The sequence below is a fragment of the Semicossyphus pulcher genome, unplaced genomic scaffold (genome assembly GCF_022749685.1).
Source record: "Semicossyphus pulcher isolate SPU_LCO1_2020_fin unplaced genomic scaffold, fSemPul1.0.p SCAF_9, whole genome shotgun sequence".
Taxonomy (NCBI): domain Eukaryota; kingdom Metazoa; phylum Chordata; class Actinopteri; order Labriformes; family Labridae; genus Semicossyphus; species Semicossyphus pulcher.
Genome location: NW_027211770.1, coordinates 23988729 through 24008626, shown reverse-complemented (window position 1 = coordinate 24008626; position 19898 = coordinate 23988729). Strand labels below are relative to the sequence as shown.

The following is a 19898-nucleotide window of genomic DNA, read 5'->3' as shown; positions in this document are numbered from 1 at the left end:
ATTTTTAATGCCTGAAACTGCTGGTGGAGGGTAGGTGTCAGACAAACAGCACGCTGCCTTTGTTTACATTTTCCAGGACTCAAATTTAAAATAAGTGATACCCTGCTTTCTTTAACAGTCATATGTGAGATTTTTTGTTAAAAACCACCATTTCAGCATGTACAGGATAAAAGCAGCAAAAAGAAAAGATGTACAGCTTTGTCTACAAGGGGCGCCAAAATAAACACAAACCTCAAGTTCCTCAAACTTTTTAACACGTGTTTAAATATCTTATTTTCTGCATATATATTTTTCTTTGTCTTTATTTCATAATTCAATGCAGGAAGAAATAATTATAAGAAATAAAGTGGCTTTAAAAGGTAATATTGAGGTTCAAACAGTCTTAAACGGCTCATAGGACATGACGTAAAAAGCTAGAATTCTAACGTTTTGTAAAACGTAAAAAAAAAAAAAAAAAGGAATAAGGGAAAAATAAAACATTTCATGGTTATAATATTCAAAGTAAGGCGGGAGACATCCAGCAATCAAAATATGTACTCAAGACATACATTAACTTTAAGAAGTCTAACTTTATGGTAAAGTACAGTTTTCTCCAGTTACTCTAGCTACACAACAGTGATCCACAGCAGGGGTCACGCAAGAGTCAGGGCTGAGCGGTGTACAGTTTCAGTATGAAAATGTCAGCGGGCGGAGCGGAGCAGGGGAGGAGAGGAGGGCGGGTCAAGTGGAGACGAGTACCGGGAATGTTAGTGGATATTTGGTACGAGAGGAGGCGGCGACGCACCTGGGGATTTACACGAACAAGCAACCCTGCTGTTTGACTTTTTAATGGAGGCTTTCCTGAAGAAGAACTGCATGCATTGAGTGTCAGCTCAGAGTAGAAAATGTACACCACGGAGCGCAGGCGAATGAGCCTGCACGAGATAAAGAGGAAAGACCCGGTTTGGGTGTCAGCTGGAAGTTTGTGGCAGGACTCTCTGGCCATGGACCTGAACGGTGGCTCGGGTAAACAGATCGTATCTCCACGCAGTCGGACCAGAGCAGTATCCGTGGCATACATTGTCAACGAGGACGCGTCCGTGCCGCAGACTGAGGAGAACTTATCCCTGAAGTGTCTGAAGGAAGCCTGCGCGGACGCTCACGCCGTTTTCAAAACCATTTCATTTGAGAGAATCTCCCTGGGCACCACTGACATCCTGGATAGTTTCTACAACGCAGGCAAGTGCAGGCACGCGGACTGGAGGGTAAAAATTCTGGATGACACAAACACGCAATACTACGCAAATTACGCAAACTGACCCGCCCTTTGACATTTCCCCCCACAGATGTTGCAGTGGTGGAGATGAGTGACTCTTTCTGCCAGCCTTCCCTCTTCTATCACCTTGGAGTGAGGGAAAGTTTCAGCATGACCAATAACATAATACTGTACTGTTACAAGAAAGATAGTGATCTACAGGCTGTCAAGGTAACTTGGAAGCAACACCTAAGCTTGTTTATTATCACCATATAATATAATGTGATCATTAAACTTGAGGCTGCAGCCTTAAGTGGGCCACTGTGCCGATGCTGCGTAAAGTAGTTCGTGAGAAGTGGAAAACTATGCTTCAGAGTATGCACTACTTCTCTTCAATATAAGCTAATATAAAGAGGACCTCGAGGCAAATCCTGCAATATCAATAATGGCCCTTTCTTGAAGAGGGGCCAAGATGTAGCTCATTATTCCATAGCAAACCTCAGACAAAGCCTTGCTGCAGTTTGTCCTCTTGGGCTGGATGCATCAAAACAATAAGATGTGTGTTCCAACTTGTGCAGCGTGATTAACGGGCCCACAAATATCTGTTTCTCTAGGGCTGCTGGAGCATGTTATGGCTAACTAAATGATCAAATATGTTATGGGGCAGCAGCAGCTGTGGTTCAGTGGTAGGGTTGGTCGTCTCTCAATCAGAAGGTTGGGGGTTTGATAGCTGATTGCTACAGTCACTTCAAAAGTGTCCTTGGGCAAGACACTGAACCCCGAATTGCCCTCGAAGGCAGCCATCGGGTATGAATGGGCATAGATTTGATTGGAATTGGCACTTAGGCCTTTGCCATCAGTGTGTGAAATGTTGGATGTGACATGTAGTGTGAAAGCAGCTTTGAGTGGTCTAGAAAAGCGCTATGTAAGTACAGTCGATTTACCGTTTATCACTGCATTGAAGTCCCACATCTTCAAATACCTTGTTTTGTCCATTTAGTGATATAAAATCTGAAGAACATACAACCATAAAAATAAAAATAAAAGACAAAATCGTCACAGTAGAGAATTGTTTCAGCTCTAAATATAGTATCTAAATACTGAAAGGTTTCATGTAAGTGAAATTTTATAAAGGAGGTATTTTTTCTATGATAAAGGCCAAAGATAATTTGTAACCAGGAGCAAATCATTTATTTATTGTCGGAGGTTAACTGGAGTAAAACTGTATATTTGAAGTAATAACTGCGGTCCCGGTCCAGTGAGGCCAGTGTTAATAATGCGTTCATTGTCTGCCTCCAGGAGCAGTGTGGAAGCTACACGTTGATCCCGTACGTAGTGTCACCTCAGGGCAAAGTGTTTGCCTGTGACGCTACAATGATGACCGGTATCAAAGACTTGATGCAGCCCAGTTTCCAGCTGGAGCCGCTCCTGACCCTGCTGGTGGAGAGACTGGTGCATCTTCTGAACAATGTTCACGTTCACACCAGGTCAGACACAAACTGCAGGGCTCTGATCCGCGTGTGCTTTGCCAACAACATTATCATCTCAGGTTACACGCGTATTTGCCTGTGGTGTAACTCGCTACTCTACGAGGCTCTTTTATTGAGGGTCGTAAAAGTGTGAGAGTGTTATGACCCGTCTGCTCTCTGTGCTGACAGCGAGTACTTCCGGGAGTCGATCAGGCATGAGATTCGTACGGCACGGGAGCGGTTCAGTGGCCAAGCCCTGAGTGAGGAGCTGAGCCGGATACAGAAACGCCTGGACAGCGTGGAGCTGCTCACACCGGATATAGTCATGAACCTGCTGCTGTCCTACAGGGACATTCAGGTGTGTGTATACCTAAAGGTTCCAGGGCTGCAGCCAATGATGATTTACTTATTTAATTAATCTTTCTTTTTTCTTTCAGATTGATAATTTGATAGGTTTAATTGGATTAAAGAAACTTATTTTAAATATTATATTTATACATTAAAAAATAGGATTAATCATATTTAAGGATCAGATTGCATTTTAAGTGTTCCATGTGTAGATGCTAACAGAAAACCATTGGCGTTAGTAATTACTATATTAATATTATAACATAAAGTATTAAAAGTCATTAGATTAGAGCATGTTAATAAACCGTTGCACCCTCTTTTAACAGGACTACGATTCCATAATCAAACTGGTGGAGACTCTGAACAACCTGCCCATGTGCCTGGTAGCAGGACATCAGAATATCAAGTTTCATTATATATTTGCTTTAAACAGGTAACCAGAAACCTCCTACTTCATTCATATTAAACTATTATACCTCCTCTGTTGTTTCAGCTTAGGTCCTAGCTTTTATTTGCCTTGCGTGTATACACAATATACTAAAGGCCTTTTTACCTGTTGACATGATCAAATCTCTCCATGCCAGGAGGAATCACCCCGGAGATCGTCCTAAAGCTTTGCAGGCAATTTTGCCGATCGTGGAGACTGGGTGCAAGGTGGCGTCGGACGTCTACTGCCTGTGCGGACGCATCTACAAGGACATGTTCATGAGCTCTGGGTTCACTGATCAGCGCAGCAGAGACCAGGCCTGCTATTGGTACAACCGCTTTGTGCTTGTGTTTGCAGTCTGATTATACAAGCTGGTCCACACCTAATGAGAAAGGTGGCATTGTTCTGTGTGGAGTTGTTTGAGTACAGTTTGTCTCTATTGACTCTCCTTAAGATAAGCTTCTTTTTTTACTGCTTGTACTTATTTGTAGTTTAGTTTAGTGTTTAATATTATTTAACAGCTCTGTTCTTATATTTAATGTCAGGTATGGAAAAGCCTTCGAGACAGAGCCGACTCTTCACTCAGGCATCAACAACGTGGTTCTTCTGATGGCAGCTGGACATGAATTTGATACTTCTATTGAGCTGCGCAAAATTGGTGATTAATGCTCTGAGATTCCGTCACAATTTTACATGTCATAAAGTCTTTACTACTCATGCATTACACCTAATTTTTTAGGGGTAAAAACATACAATTTATTCATGTTGTTTTGCTCTGTGTTATTACATTGGTTTTTAGGTGTGACTCTGAGCACCCTGCTTGGTAGAAAGGGCAGTCTGGAGAAGATGAAGGACTACTGGGACGTCGGCTTCTACATCGGAGCAAACATCCTCGCTAACGAACACAAGAAAGTCATCGAGGGCTCTGACAGACTTTACAGGCTCAACGCCCCGATCTGGTGAGGCTTAAGCACCAGGTCCTGATTAATACTAATCATGCAGATTAGTTTAATCAGCATCAGGATTAAGTTTGGAGAGCTTGTTAGTCTAATTTGATTGGCTTGACTAAAATATCAGGCACCCCTGTGGATTTGACAGCCTTTGGAAGGGTATGGTCTGATTTCCATATTCACTTCATCTAGATTAATGAGTTTAGTGTGTTTCTTTCAGGTATGTCGCATCTATTATGGAGACTTTCATCCTGTACCGTCAATTTGCCAAGCCGCCTGAGGTGAAATCTCCTAAACAGGACACGGTGGACTTCTGGATGGAGCTGCTTTTGCAGACCTGCAAACCCACAGTTTCCACAGACCGCTGCCCGGTAAGACGACACTGATAAAAAAACTTTTTTTTTAACCTCCTTTTAGAAGTAATATTAAAGCAAAGTGGCTATTTTGAATATTGGTTATAGAATTGTTATTGTTAATCATTCTTTAAGGTGCTTATTCTGGAGCCCAGTAAAATCCTCCAACCAGCTATTGTGTGTGTTAGCGAGGAGGACGAAAGCCGTACTGTCCAGTTGAAACACATCACATCCTTAAAGGTATGTAGACCCTTTGCCCCCGCACCCCCGGAGCTACTTTCTTACCTGAGCGCAAGTTTCTATGTACCTGCCGCACACACAGAGAGCTTAGCATATTGCATAATGACAGGAAGAACCAACTTTTCTTCACTCATTTATGCTCCAGTAAATGTTTAATTAGCTGACTGTGTAGGCGTGTTCTTCGTCACCGTGTATGAAAGACTGTCTTACTTCATCCATCCGGCCTGTTCACTGTTTTGTTTCTTTCAGGTGTGTGTACGTGCAAAAGCTGCTCTGTCATGTGTAACCAACTGTCTATGAGCAGTCAGACAGGCTTTATCCTGTGTTTTAATTTCATCCTTGATTCCACAGAAAGGCTTACACCAGTGGACTTTCCCCGCCTCTGCAATTCGGGGAGTGAGGTAAAGTAGAGTACAGCATGTGCTAACACCTCTCAAATATCTGCTCACAGTTCTGGGTGTGGTCAAGCCTGCAGCAAAGCCGGAGGACCCAAAACATACTGGTTGTCTGGGAAACCTTGGCTGTCAGACAGATTTTTAGTTTCAGGCTTCACTTTGTTGTTGTTTTTCAGCTTTCTGTTGGTTCATCGGAAGCTCTGTGTGGAAGATCTGTGTTGACATGGACTTTAGCCTTGTCTTGTCTGCATGTTTGCCAGCAGATAACAAAACATTGAGCTGCTAGGTCGCTTAAAAACAGCAAACAAACAACTTAATCGGATTGTAAGGAGACAGATGAGAAAGTCTCTTCATCAGCATTTACCGAGTCAATCAATTCCCCCTCATTTGTGTACATAAAGCTGCTAATCTTTTAGTTACATGGAACAGAAGGGGAGTCTATTTAATCAGTGTCAAATTCCTTTATGTTCAGCAGAACTCAATTTGCATAAACAAGCTTTTGTCTCTCTCTAAAGTGCTTCAAAGATTGATGAGCGGAGCTGCTTCCTGTACGTCCATTACAACTCGGATGACTTCCAGCTCTGCTTCCCCTCTGAGCTTCACTGTAAAGGGTGAGTGACTAATAAACTGGCAAAGACTCAGCAGGGCGGGACAGCCGGTGTTATTTTGTGTGTGTGAGGTAGTGCTCATGACCTGCTCACTGACCGACTGACTTGCTAGACGAAGACGAACAGGCCATCATTACAGGGTGTAGGAAGACAATCAGACTAGATTTACAGTCTAGTCGGTGGCTTGAAGAAAGGAGTATGATGTAAACGCACTGAATGAGTCATATTTTCTTCATCGCCTTCTAGGAAAAACCCAAATGACAGATTGGTTCACTTTCTTGTCAAGTCAGGCAACCTAAATGGTATCAAAAAAATCCATTTCCTTTCAGCCTCTTGTGGTTTCTACCACTGCAGATGTAGATCTAGCTACTGTACCTCTGCTGCCAGCCTCATACAACAGACGTGAACTCAGTTTTGTTTATGTCGCTCAAAGCACTTTTCCTCTGACAACATAACCTGTTTTAGGACTGTAGACTGTTTTCCTGGAATCATCCTACCAGAAAATTTAAATCAGCACGGGTACATACTACTTAGAGAAAGTATTGTTTATATTTTTTCTTCTCTTACAGCTGAACTAAACCTTTAAAGGAGCCCTATGGCATCTTTATAAACAAACAGAAGTTATATTTACATTCAGGGCTTCTCACCAATATGCATCATGTGTATCTTTAAGGTCTAAGTGTGTTTTCTTCCATATAAAACATTTACAAAACCTTTTCAACTTTTGAAAAAGTTCTTAATATTGCATTTTAAACTTGATTTAAACAGGGACTTACTACTAGTAGGGCTCAAAACCCCACAGTGAACTTGTTGACTCTATTCAAAGTTGAATTTTTCTGCCTTTTATGGGGAAACTCTTCTTCCAAAGTCCACAGAGAAGTCTGATGTTTTCAGATGTAGTTTACTTTAACTGTAGGAGCCATAATGTTGATTATTTGTTATGTTTCATTCCTTTTATGGCTTAAGTATCATTTCCAGTAATGGACGCCTGCGCGGGGTTTGTCATTATTTGTATCTGTTCAGCTGCGTGGCGGGAGTGCAACAAAGAGGGTTAGTGGGCCAAGTATGGTCTGTTGACTGTCATGGTCTTAGTTATATTTTAGTTACCGTGGTTTTCAAGTGATTCTTGCCTTTTGTTTCAGTATGTTTGATAGTCTTTTGTTTCATAAAAGGTGAAAATCAGTTTGGACTTTCTTCTGGAAAGATGCACGTCACAGATACATCCCGCTCTCATGCTCTACTCGGGATTGTTGCCACCATAGTTGCTACATTAATTATTCACCGAAAGTGTATTTAACTACATGCTACATTAAGACCATCTTCTCATCTACATCAAAGTTTTAATCTCAAAGATGTTTGTTTTGTTCTCTTTGGCGGCATATATGGCGATGTACGGTAATTGCGGGAGCACACTTCCCAGATATCCAGACAGTGTTGCATGTGTGACGTCCACGGTTGGCTCCGGTCGTAACTCTTGATTTTCCTCGCTGACGGTCGCTTTCCTTTTTAGACTGTTTGCCTTCATCTGAGTGTCGAATTTGTTTCTTTTTCTTTGGATTTTCACTTATTTTTGTAGTTGTATAGATAGATAGATACGTTATCGATCCCAAGGGAAATTTAGGCATCCAGTAGCTTACAAGACATATGAAATCACACATCTGTCAAGCAAACCCCCCACCCCCCCTTAAGCCCCTAAGAAAATACACTTGCAGAGACCGGAAAGCAGCCGCTTAGCTCCGCCTACCCTCTCTGGCAGACCAATCACTGCTGGGTGATGGAAAACGCGTCACAAACTGGGCGCTGCTTGTGAAATTGCACCAGACACCCCGTCTGTAATACTGCAAATGCAAAGGCTTTCATCAGAGGGCCATCAGCTCAATCACCATTGGCGATAGATAGTGACTTAACAGACATTTATTTAAATAAAAAATTTGAGATTATCACTTCAACATCTTCTCACACTGTTCTGTCTCTAGTTTCTGCGAGCTGGTAAACTCTCTGCTGCAGCAGGCTGAAGACCCTGCTGAGAACCTGGACCATCTGAGTGAGGGGATACTGGAGGTCAGTCACAGAAAATTCAAATATTTCATGAAGGGAAACATGTCTGTATTATTGTGTCACACTGTATTTGGCATTGTGTGAAGTAAATGTTTGTGTACACTTATAAATATGTTCATAGTTAATTTAATATGTGATTTCATAAATCTGGACTTGTCCTGAAATGTCGCAAGCTCATGAATGAAATATCCATTCTTGTCAATCTCGTGGTTGCTTGTGAAATTCCTCACAACCCCCCTGATGCTCACTTTCAGTCTTCACATTCTCATTCAAGCCGTCTTCATTTTTTTTAAAAGTACATCTATGAGACCAATGAGAATGGAGACAAGGTGGTTCTGGGTAAAGGGACGTACGGTGTGGTGTACGCTGGGAGGGACCTGAGCAACCAAGTACGCATCGCCATCAAGGAAATCCCAGAGAAGGACAGCACGTACGGGACACAAACACTTTTTCATTCTGCCTTGAGACACTAAGCTGCTCTGTTTCTCACAAGAATTTTCTTTTTCCACAATATCCTTAACGGGAAGGGATTTGGCACGGATGACACTTACTGGCATGCTGGATCCCCACTGCTTTAGAAAAGACTCAGGGGAGACTTAAGAGTGTTTAGACTTCATATTCTTTGTTTGTTACTCTGTAATCTGTAAAAAGCGTAGGCTCGTACTGCAGAGTGATGTTGGGAATAATTCCATTGAAGGAAATGTGATATTTGAATCACTTTTAAAGCATTTCTAAACTTCAGGCACTTTATTTATTTACTTCACTCCTCTGTTTTTTTTATAATTATCAGGCTGTACTTTTATCTACAGCAGAAAATTTCACAAACTGAGAAATGCTGTGTGAAGTTAGTAGGCGTGTAGTTAAGATGCCCATGTGAAACATAGACAAGGTCCCTTTTACTAAAGAGAGACAGACAGAGAAAGAGGTGCTGGCGCAGCTGTCATGTGACATGTGTGAAGCTGTCTCAAGCTTTCAACATTAGAGTTTAAGCAATCAACTCCTGAGAAAATTATGTTTTGACTTACACAGTATAATCAGACAGGAAATGGAGTTCATCATTTACCTTTTAAGGGAATTTAGTAATGCATCTTTGTCATGATTCTGATGAATAATGGAATGGCTTACATGGAATACTGGAACAACACATACATGTCGCAACATTTCTGCATGTTTTCAAATAGTGAGCTATCATCTGGGATGTTGTGTTGTTGATCAAAACCTCTCAGTCACACTTCCTTTTTTCTCCCTCAGGTACTCGCAGCCCCTCCATGAGGAGATCGCTCTGCACAAGAGGCTCAAACACAGGAATATTGTCCAGTACCTCGGCTCCGTCAGTCAGGATGGCTTCATCAAGATCTTCATGGAGGAAGTACCTGGAGGTAGAAATCCTGGAATTTAAATCTAGACTTTTATTTAAAAGAGCAGTGCAGGGGGGACTGTCCGTTACTGGACACAAATTTCAAAAATTATTATATGGAAATCACACACCTCCAGTAAGACTCTAAATCATTTAGATAAACAATGTCTTTGAAAACACTCTGCATGAGGAACTTATGCTAACATAAGGAAGTTCTGCCCCTGCTCTCAAGTCTCATTTCCCTGGTTACTGTGTGGCTTTGTTATGGGGGGAAGGCTTCATTCAGCATCCAGGAAGTCAGTGTCTGTCTTGCATTTAGATTTGTAAGTGTGCGTGTGTGTGATTGTGTAACATAAACTGGAAGTCGGTTTGAAGAAAGTGGGTGTTTCCAAAGACATCCTGCTCATTGGAAAAAAAACATCTCAAGACAATGACGTGATTGTCAGGAAATAATTTCAAGAAAATTTCCGATTCCAAGTTTTGGTTTGACATTGAACAAAATAAATGTTTTATTTAATTCTCAGCCTTCTGGACATGTAATAATTATCATTTAACAGCATGATTTTGTTCTGAAAGATGAATCCACTTAAGTTTTTAATTCCTTTTAGGAAGTTTGTCGTCTCTCCTGCGCTCCAAGTGGGGTCCTCTGAAAGACAACGAGGCCACCATCATCTTCTACACCAAACAGATCCTTGAGGGGCTCAAATACCTTCATGACAATCAGATTGTTCACAGAGACATAAAAGTGAGCAGAGCACCCAAGGACTCACATTAGTTTCACTTTCTTAACTAGTTGAATCCTAGCTTTAAGTAGCAGTGCTTGTGAATCATCCCAGTGTGGGTAATTTGTCTTTGCTGCAGGGTGACAATGTATTGATCAACACCTACAGTGGAGTGTTGAAGATCTCTGACTTTGGAACCTCCAAGCGATTAGCAGGAATCAACCCCTGTACCGAAACATTTGCTGGTAGGATAAAGTTGTAACTGTGTTTTGTTTCACACCCTTTGATCCACATAGTTTAACTGTGTTTACAGACCAAACTGACATTTTTCTATCGTGTTCATGATGGTTGTTGCAACAGGAACTCTCCAGTACATGGCCCCAGAGATCATAGACCAAGGGCCTCGGGGTTATGGGAAGCCGGCTGATATCTGGTCCCTTGGGTGCACTATTATAGAAATGGCAACAGGAAAAACACCCTTCCATGAGCTGGGGAGTCCTCAGGCAGCCATGTTCAAGGTAAATAAGGAGAATATGATGTAACTGTTGATACATGCAGATGTTTGTTTCCATTAAAGGAGAGGTTTTTTATTTTATTTTATTGTAGTCAACGTTAGTTGGGCTTTCAGTAAAATACATAAAAGTCACATTTTATGGCTATAAAGATAGCAATTAAATGTTGCACAGACATTTATGAACCCTACAGGATAATTATTTGGTGTTTCCCTGACATTTAGAGCAACCATTCAACTATTCCATGCCATGAAATTTAGTTCATACTTTTATCTCCCTCTGGAATAATTGTTAATACTGTGGAGAAATAGTGCCATCATAAGGTCAAAAATTTTATTTATACAATACTGTTTTTATTTTTTTATCCAAATAAATATAAATCGAATGGAATTCTCATCAGCCTAAAGGTGACTGCACACTGCCCAGACAATGCCCAACTCACCTTAACATTCTACAGGCCCGATCAGACTTTAATGAGAGGGACACTTTTTTTGCGAGCTGCTTTTGCATTGCTGAGTGCCTCGCGTTTTTCTGCTCTGAGCACCTTGAGTTGAAATAACTCAAAGCAGAAAAGCACCCGAACGTCATTGCAATTTTTTCTCATTGTCCAATCGGATGAATGTAGTTTGCAATATATAACGGTTAGGTTAATGAGTGAGCTGCTCTTTTTTTAACCGTATGCTTCAACAGAAAAGGCAGTGCAGTACGCCTCGCGTTTTACAGCCTGCAAAACACGCTCTGTCTGGTCAGGCCTAAAGGTGCACACACCACGCAGACTTTAGCTTAAGTTTTTGCCTTATATTACGTGGACGAAGGTCGTGCGTACTGATGTTCCTCACGCGAGTATAAGCTAGTTGTCAAGGGAACGCACTCTCAGAATGTTGTGGATTGTTGGGAAAACACGCACATTGGTCAGACTTTCCACGACTCCACCAAAGCTGACTGGACATGTCAAACTCGAACAACTCCATCAGCCGAACACAGACTGTCGGCGCACACTGACCCGAGAATTGGTGTCGGTTGGAGTTGGTCGGCGTTTGTCTGGGAAGTGTGCAGCCACCTTGAGCTGCACCGTGTAAATTGTTTGTTAGCAAATTTTTGCATGCTAACACATAAAACTAAGTTGACCAAGGTAAACATAAGCATGTTAGCATTTTTATTTTGTGCATGTTTTCGTGTTGACCACGTACAATCCCAAAGTTAAGATGTTTAAATGAGCACAAATAATTTTAAATTGTAAGTGTTAAATTATATATTAAGTTAAGTTATAATCTCCAAACTGTTGGTAACCTTTACCCAATCCCATTAAGGTGGGCATGTTTAAGATCCACCCCAAGGTTCCGGAGTGCATGTCAGACGGGGCAAAGGGCTTCATCATGAACTGCTTTGAGCCAAACCCTGACGACAGAGCCCAAGCGTCTGCGCTTCTGAGCGACACCTTCCTCAGGTCGTCTCCCCGGAAGAAGACAAAGGTTCTGCAGGAAACGGAACCGAAAGACTTCCTTTCTTCAGGTTAAGATTCAAAGTGTCTATATTAATGCACCTGTTTGTAAACCTTTTAACTCACATAACGTCAATCTCGCTTGGTTTTTACAGCTGACTATCAACGCAGCCTGTCTGTGCCGATCTCCATCCTTGTGGAGGACACTGATTCATACTCGGGTTCGATCGACCTGTCGTGTTCCCTGGACCTCAGGAGGCCACATTCTGCCATCTTTGTAGATGAAATCTCAGAGAGCCCACCGAGCACCTGCAGCTTCCTGTCGTGAGTTTCATTATTGCTCAACAGAGAAGTGTTATCACTTCTGCACCTTGGTTTTGCACAATCTTACCACTCTGAGGTTTCCTGTGTAGGCATGAAAGGGGCATAACGCATGAGTAGACACAATATTAAGTTGTTTTTTACATGAGAATGTTAATCTGTTGTGATCGACCCTTTTTTGCCCTCTACTGTCCAGAATACCAGAGGACTCTCCATCAGAAATGTGCAGTCCAGCCTCGACAGAGGAGAGTGTTGGTCTTTTCATGCTAAGAAAGGACAGTGAAAGGAGAGCCACACTGCACCGAGTCCTCACTGACTACATCAGTCTGGTTGTCTTTAATATACAGGACTCTGTGCCGCAGGTGGGTAAAAAGAACACAGTTCAAAACATTGTGAAGATATATTTATGTAACATGTACACACTACATAGAACTTTTTATACCGGAGTGTGCATCCTTTCTAGCTTGATATTACAAATTGCCCAGGCATGTTGCTGCACAAAAATAAGAGCAGTAATACCTAGTCACCTAGAATGACTGCAGTGAGAGCCAAGGTAATAATGAAGTTGGCTTGCAAGTGAATATGAAGGGGCCTAAGGGCACTTTTGACATCTCATTTTGAGATGAAAGGGAATTTGTTTTCCACTTAAAAGGTGTTATGTCTTCTGCATGACAGCTCTCTGCCTCAAACAAATACAGCAAGAGAGGCTTTGGTGGTTCAGTCGAGTGAACATTTGTGTAATGCAAGATTCAAAAAAATCTTTCAGAGATAATATCTAGGTTCTGTTGTACAAGTTTAAAGAGGGGGTATTATGCTCATACCACAGGCTCAGTGGTATAGTCGGTCGTCTTTCAATGGGAAGGTCGGAGGTTCGATTCCAGCTCCCTCAGGCTACATGTTGAAGTGTCCTTGGGCAAGACACTGAACACTGGTGGCATAGCCACGGGTACGAATGTGATTACTGTTTGACAGTTGGGTACTTTACGTAGCAGCCTCTGCCATCAGTGTGTGAATGTGTGTGTGAAAGGGTGAATGTGACATGTAGTGTAAAAGCAGCTTTGAGTGGTCGCAAAGACTAGAAAAGCGCTATATAAGTACAGTCCATTTACCATAAAGGGACAGAGGCTGTATGAGGGGCCTGCACAGAGCACCAGTGTGAGAAACATAGTTTTTAAACTGTAAATTATGCTAAGCTACTCCACAGGTATCACAGAGTGAAATATGAAGCTTAAAATTAGCATAATACCCCACCTTTAACGAACTGATTAAAAGGTTAGAATCTGCAAAACCTTCTTTTGGACTTAATTTTCAGGTGTTTAGAGCAAAGAGGAATCCAGAAAAACTAAACAGTTTCCAAACAGTACCACAGCTGTGTGACATCAGAGGCTTCATATAAGACTTTTTTCTTTTCCTAATAAAGCAGAAGAAAAGACTCCAGTGAAGAGCACATTGATGAGCTAAATAGTGCCTCCAGAAAGGAAAATAGGACTGTTGTGCCGCCAATGTTCATTTTCCATCCTTTTTTTTCTCCTCCTAAAAGCATGGCGAGGGATCACCACTGACTGCAGACCACATCACTGAACTCATTAGATGCTTGCGAGACAACATCCGTTCCCCGGACAGGAAGCAGCTGACCAGTGGCCTGCTTGACCTCAAAGCCACGCTGGTCACTGCTGCAGTACCACTGAACAACCTGCAGGTGGTGCTGTTCAGCTTCCAAGATGCTGTAAGTTTACTTAAGAGTAAACACAGATTTTCCTGGCAATGACGCAGCTGCCAGCTACAGGCTTAGGGATATTTTGGGATGAATTGTTGAACAGTCTGCTCTGTATGTAGGTGAAGAAGGTGTTGAGGCAACAGCAGGTGAAACCTCACTGGATGTTTGCTCTGGACAATCTGCTGAGACAGGCAGTACAGGACGCCATCACAGTGCTCCTGCCAGGTAGAGCTTCATCTTATCCTGTAGAAGTTCACTTCTTTTTGTTAAATCCCTGGAGAGACGAGTGTATATTTTAGGGAAAATGTGCTTTCAGGAGTAGCATTTATGTTTTTTTTATTATGTATCCAGTGTGTACATTTTTCATTTATTCATTTGCTTGTTTGTTTGTTTACTTTTTGGAGAGTTCTTTTGTTTATTTATCATTGTCTACCCTCTTTGCCTCTCAGAGCTGAAAATCCAGCTGCAGTCCTCATTTGAGATAGAGGACAACACTCCTGAGGAGCAGTGTGTTGACCCAGACACTCCTGTAGCTCTTGTCCCTAACCAGCAGGTGGTGCCAGCAGACCCAGAACCTACAGCATATGAGTTCCTACCTTCGGCCAGCCCCAACTCCCCCACAGATCTTGTCCTTAACACCAACTGTCCCCTCAGTGAGAAACTAAAAGACCTTCGACTAGAGACCAGAAGGTAGATTTTCTTTGTTATATCATGAGGCTTTAATTTTGTGTCATATTTATTCTAAATTGTTTTAATTTATATATTTTATGACCAGCAGCAGTTAAGGGAAATTGACATTTTAACTTCAAATTAAATGTTTTGCTGTCTTACAGCTCTGTTATGTCTATTAGGCAGTAAACACAGTAATTAGTGAGAATTTAGAGTTGCTGCTTTCTGCTGAGTAATGAAGGCTTTTTGTGTTGCAGACTGCTGAGTCAGCTGAATGAGAAGGAGACAGAGTACCAGGAGCTACTGAAGAACTCTGTGCAGAGGAAACAGGAACAGATAGACACACTGAGGAAAGCAGCCGTCGCTGAAGGTGATGTTAGATTGATTGAACATTTTAGTGGCATAGTTTGATTATGTGAAAAAGTGGGTTTAAACGTAATACAATACTCACATGTCATATGTATGTTAAAGAGCCCCATCCAGTGAAAATCAAGTGTTTAACCTTGTAAACATCTCCATGTGGTGTTCTTCATGTGCTACAAGACATATCAGGAACATAAGCAGTCATCTCCATGGCTGGGCCTGTCTGCTTTTAAACTGCAGTATACCAAGGACAGGCTGAACAACACGTTTTCAGATTGGCAGGTTTGAGACGTCACAAACCTAAGGAGCCAATCCCGTTAATGGACGGGGCGACGTTATGCATATCATTATGTGTTACTTATGGCAACCATTTCAGCGATGCGCGAGCCAGCTGTAACTGTCATCGTAATTTTTGCAAACTCACTACTGACTACTAACGTTAACGTTGCTACTACTAATTACTACATTTCAAGCTAGCTAAGTTTCAACAAGTTGCCACTAAACGATGGCAGAGACATGATTTGTTTTGCGATGGAGGGGGCTGTTGGAAATTTGCATAGTGGGCCTTGGGAGGATTTTTACAAGGTAATTAAACATATTTTGCAGAAAAAACATATCTTAATATTACAAGCAGAGCATTTTATATGTGTCAAAACATGACTGGAGCTGGTCTTTAAAAGAGTTATGGGTGAAGAAGAGGAGGTAGCCTAATTTAAATAAAAAAACATAATTTGTGCTTTATTTTAAGAGTCGTGTGTGGCTTAATTGTCAATGTTACGTCACAGGACGTATCCCTGTACTGTGGTTCAGCAAGAAAATGTTGTCCAAATGTTGCTATTCGGACCTGCTTAGGTGGTATCATCAAGCTTTGTTTGTTTTAATGCTCTTTGCTAGATAGGTAATAGTTAATTCATGTATCTAAAGATATTTGCCAATCAGTTGAGGAATAGGCCAGTGTCTAGATTTGGTAATCTTGTCTCTTTAGTGTGATGACTAACCACACAAGCTGCAGCATGACCTGCAGTGTTGCATTAAGAGACCAAGCCCTCTTTGGATTATCAATACACTCAGTGATCCTCATTACTGTTTCTTAACACTGGTACCAGTCAATCCCTGCCACGCCTCAGCTTCAGGCTCTGGATTTCTGCCTGACTGGTTTGTGTCGGAGGCGTAGACCATGGAGTCATCAGCTATCATGAGCTCAAACTTGACTCGTCAGTTTAGATAATGATTATACACTGCGCCTGCAGATACACCATAACCATGTCTGTTTTCTGCACCACACAGCCTAAACGGTTCAAATCTCTGTCGTTTATAGATGGAGAGTTGGTTTCACAGAAGGGCTTTAATCCAGAAGCCAAGGCTTTGGTGCGCTGGCTCAAGACCGTCCCTGTAGATCAAGACACTATCAACAAGGTAAACAAAGCTCAGTCATTTTTCTTTCTTTTTCACTCCTGAGGCTGGTTAGTATTACTCATGTACACACTGTTAATCCACACCTACGTGATCCTGTTCTAGTTGCTCTCTCACGGGTTCACCTTGGACTGTCTCCTCCACATGGCCTCCAGGGATGACTTGATGTACTGTGGAATAAGGTGAGCTGCCTCCACACATCACCCTCACACCCTCTGTCCATGTAGAAACCTAGAAAGGGATAGTGTTGTCGAAAAAGAGGCAGCCCACCCTGTTAGTTTGTGTTCCATCAAATAGCCCCAGTGGTGTTTGAGATTTCTAACACCGTATTTATGATTGTTGCTGTTTCAGAGGTGGCATGCTGTGTCGAGTCTGGGCGGCCATCGTAGCTCGCAGGAAGTCCCAGCTCAGCACACACGATGAGGACAGCGAGGACACTCCGCTTTAATGGCTGCTGATGTTGTGCATCAAAGGACAGATTTATGGACAGGCTGGTCCTGTGTCATCAGGAGGGAGCAACGCAGCGGTGAACACAACTGACTTTGATAGAAGAGGAAACATTTTTATACCTTGGTGAATGTATTGTTTTAAGATACTGATAATTATTTCCAGATTTGTGCATGTAATGTAGGAAAGGCTCTTTAAAGCTAGATCTTGCCAGATTTATGTTTATGTTCTCTCAGGTCTTTTTAAAAGTAGGAATATGCCCACTGAATACAGGGTTCAGCGGCTCCCTATAAAGTCTTAAAAGGTCTTAAATTAAAATCAGGGAAATTAAAGTCATAAATTGTCTTAAATTTGCGAATGGTGCGCATAAGGCTAATGGGAAAATTGTCATGCAGTGGTCTAACTTTACCGTAACAAACAGTATAGAAGCAATCTAAGTTGTTTGACTGTAATGTCTGAGAGACTCGACAGGCTTTATGTGTTTACGTTATGTTAGCTACAAACAGTGGCGCAGACTTGAAAGAGCACAGAAACGTAAAAACCTGATCTCAGTGTTTGTGTGTGTGTGTTTGTGTGTGTGTGTGTGTGTGTGTGTGTGTGGTGCGTGGATTGCAGTTATATCTGCAGACACTACGGATAATCCAGATCGGGCAGGCCAGGTAATAAAATGTAACATTCTGATTAATAGCAGCTGGAATGTGGTGTGTAAAATGATACATATTTAATGAGAAAATATGTTTTACATTTTCTCAAATTTTTAAAATGTCTTAAGTTTAAATACTTGCATCGATCCCCCAGCAGCAGAAACAATTAGTGCGTCTCATGGGGAGACACCGTGCGTAATTACACGCAATGCACATCATTGTAGCTTAAATGATATTTCTTGAGGTCTTAAAAAGCATTGAATTTGATTTCAAAAATGGTGCAAGAACCCTGGAATATGCCTTCATAAAAAACCTTGACTGCCTAGTAGAGTCTTGATTTGCCTGCAAACAAACACATTTAATGCAATTTTAATAGTGCCTTCTGATTATGCTGTTTTATCGTGTTTTACAGAAAACTTAGCAGGACCTAAGTTATTAAAGACATACTGTATTTAATATGAATGTACGATAAAAAACACATATTATATGAATGTCTCTGCATTCTGGGGAAATAATACAAACAATGCATAGAATTATTTTACTGTACATCCTGTTAAAACTCAGATTCAGATAATAAATAGAAACTTTAAATCTCCGCGTGCAGCCGTGTGTCTGTTTTCTTTTTAGAGGGAGTGACGTGTGCTGGAAGAAGTGATGAAGTGGTGAACAGTGTTAAAATTCCACACATGTTCCCTCATGTGTTTTCACTGTGTTGACATCTCCTTAGAAACAGTGACACAAGTGGGTCTGTGTGTCTACAGTATGTGTGTTTTGTTTTGTTTTGTAGCATCGCATGCACTGTGTGAGTTTTAGACTTTTAGGTGAGGATGTTTTTCAGATAAATCAATTTGTCTCAACTTTACTTCTTTAAGGTTTGAGATGAGTACTAAAACATGGCTTTAGAACTCAGACTTCAGAAGTTGGGCCTGAATAGTATTAAGAATGGAAATAAAAGGGAGGATAGAAAGGTGAGGATCAGAACATAAGGGGATAGAGCAGATAGTAATAATTTTTATATATAAAAGAAAATTAAAAAACTGCCCAGTGATCTCAGTGATCCTGTGAGATCAGAGGATGTTCATTATTTTCATAGGCCCAACAGAGGCGTATTTAATGCCACATGTATGAAACCTGTCCAGTGTTCTGTCCATAAGGGATATGACTTCATTAAGAGACTGGGTTTGGCTTCTTATAACCTTCGGACTTCATAAATAGTAATATTGGTGTTCTCTCGTTTGTCACTTGTTTTGAACAAGGGCTGTTTTTCAAATGCTGTGTTATTATCTTTTTCCTTGCTAGACCTGGTGTGCCTATAACCCAGCCATTATTTAAAGTATTTTTGCCATGCCAAGGAGGTTATGTTTGGTGCTTTTTGTCCTTGCCACTGGTGTTGGTTCGTTTGCAATATCACAGTAACTTGGTAAAAGAGTGTACTGGGGCCAAATCATACCGTTTAAATTGTGTGGATTCAGATCAGACCATGGAACAAGCAATAATACGAAACAAATTGTAAAAAATTGCACTGGTGGCAAAATAACAAGACTAGGTCAAAACCTAGCATGTGGCTGACCGCATCAGGTCAATGCACGCTTTTGTGGGCAATGTGTTACAAGGACTATCCTCATGAGGCCGATGACAACGTGTTTGAAAGCAGGTTTGCGCTGTAGGTGAGGGCAGCAGACGAGCAGCGGAGGAGCAGCTCCGCCTACTCCCCGAACAAAGTTTCCAGAGCCGTATAGACAAAGAGTTGGAGGTCCAATATGCTCCATGATCCGCCATTGCAATGTTGCAACTCTCTCCCTCTACGGCTCTCAAAGTACCATCACTCGTACCGTTTGATTCGAGGGTCAGGTACCCTTTAATCAGAGGGTACGTTCAGACACTGGTTCGAATCTAACCGCTGCCAACATTGTCTATTCCACCACAGTAATTTAACAATACAATTATGCACAACCGAAAGGATTTCAAAACTCCAAGTGAACCCCTTTAGATATAGCTCAATGGATAGAGTATCCAGACCTTGAATCAAAGAGTACGTTCAGACCCTGGCAAAACTGCCTTTCTTTAAATTATTATAATGTAATGGAAAACAGATATACTTTAAAAGCTACTTTCTGTAGGGCAGCAGGGTCATCCGGTGGTTAGCATGGTTAACTGGCAGCAAAAAGGTTCTGGGTTTCAAGCTGGTTGGGGCATATCTGTGTGGAGCT

The 19898-nt window shown here is 41.6% G+C and overlaps 1 protein-coding gene across 1 annotated transcript; it reads left to right on the top strand.

Moving 5' to 3' along the window:
* Positions 1 to 271: 271 nt before the first annotated feature.
* LOC138583806 (mitogen-activated protein kinase kinase kinase 5) lies at positions 272 to 18261 on the top strand. Its single transcript, XM_069655808.1, has 28 exons — positions 272 to 1218; positions 1326 to 1465; positions 2534 to 2721; positions 2893 to 3061; positions 3378 to 3484; positions 3636 to 3806; positions 4024 to 4136; positions 4278 to 4437; positions 4649 to 4799; positions 4917 to 5021; positions 5373 to 5422; positions 5932 to 6027; positions 8001 to 8085; positions 8379 to 8512; positions 9334 to 9461; positions 10048 to 10184; positions 10301 to 10406; positions 10522 to 10679; positions 11984 to 12185; positions 12270 to 12438; positions 12632 to 12797; positions 13976 to 14161; positions 14272 to 14377; positions 14602 to 14842; positions 15079 to 15191; positions 16503 to 16600; positions 16703 to 16779; positions 16949 to 18261. The coding sequence occupies exons 1-28, from the start codon at positions 885 to 887 to the stop codon at positions 17043 to 17045; spliced, it is 3987 nt and encodes a 1328-aa protein (XP_069511909.1). The 5' UTR covers positions 272 to 884; the 3' UTR covers positions 17046 to 18261.
* The last annotated feature ends 1637 nt before the right edge of the window (positions 18262 to 19898 follow it).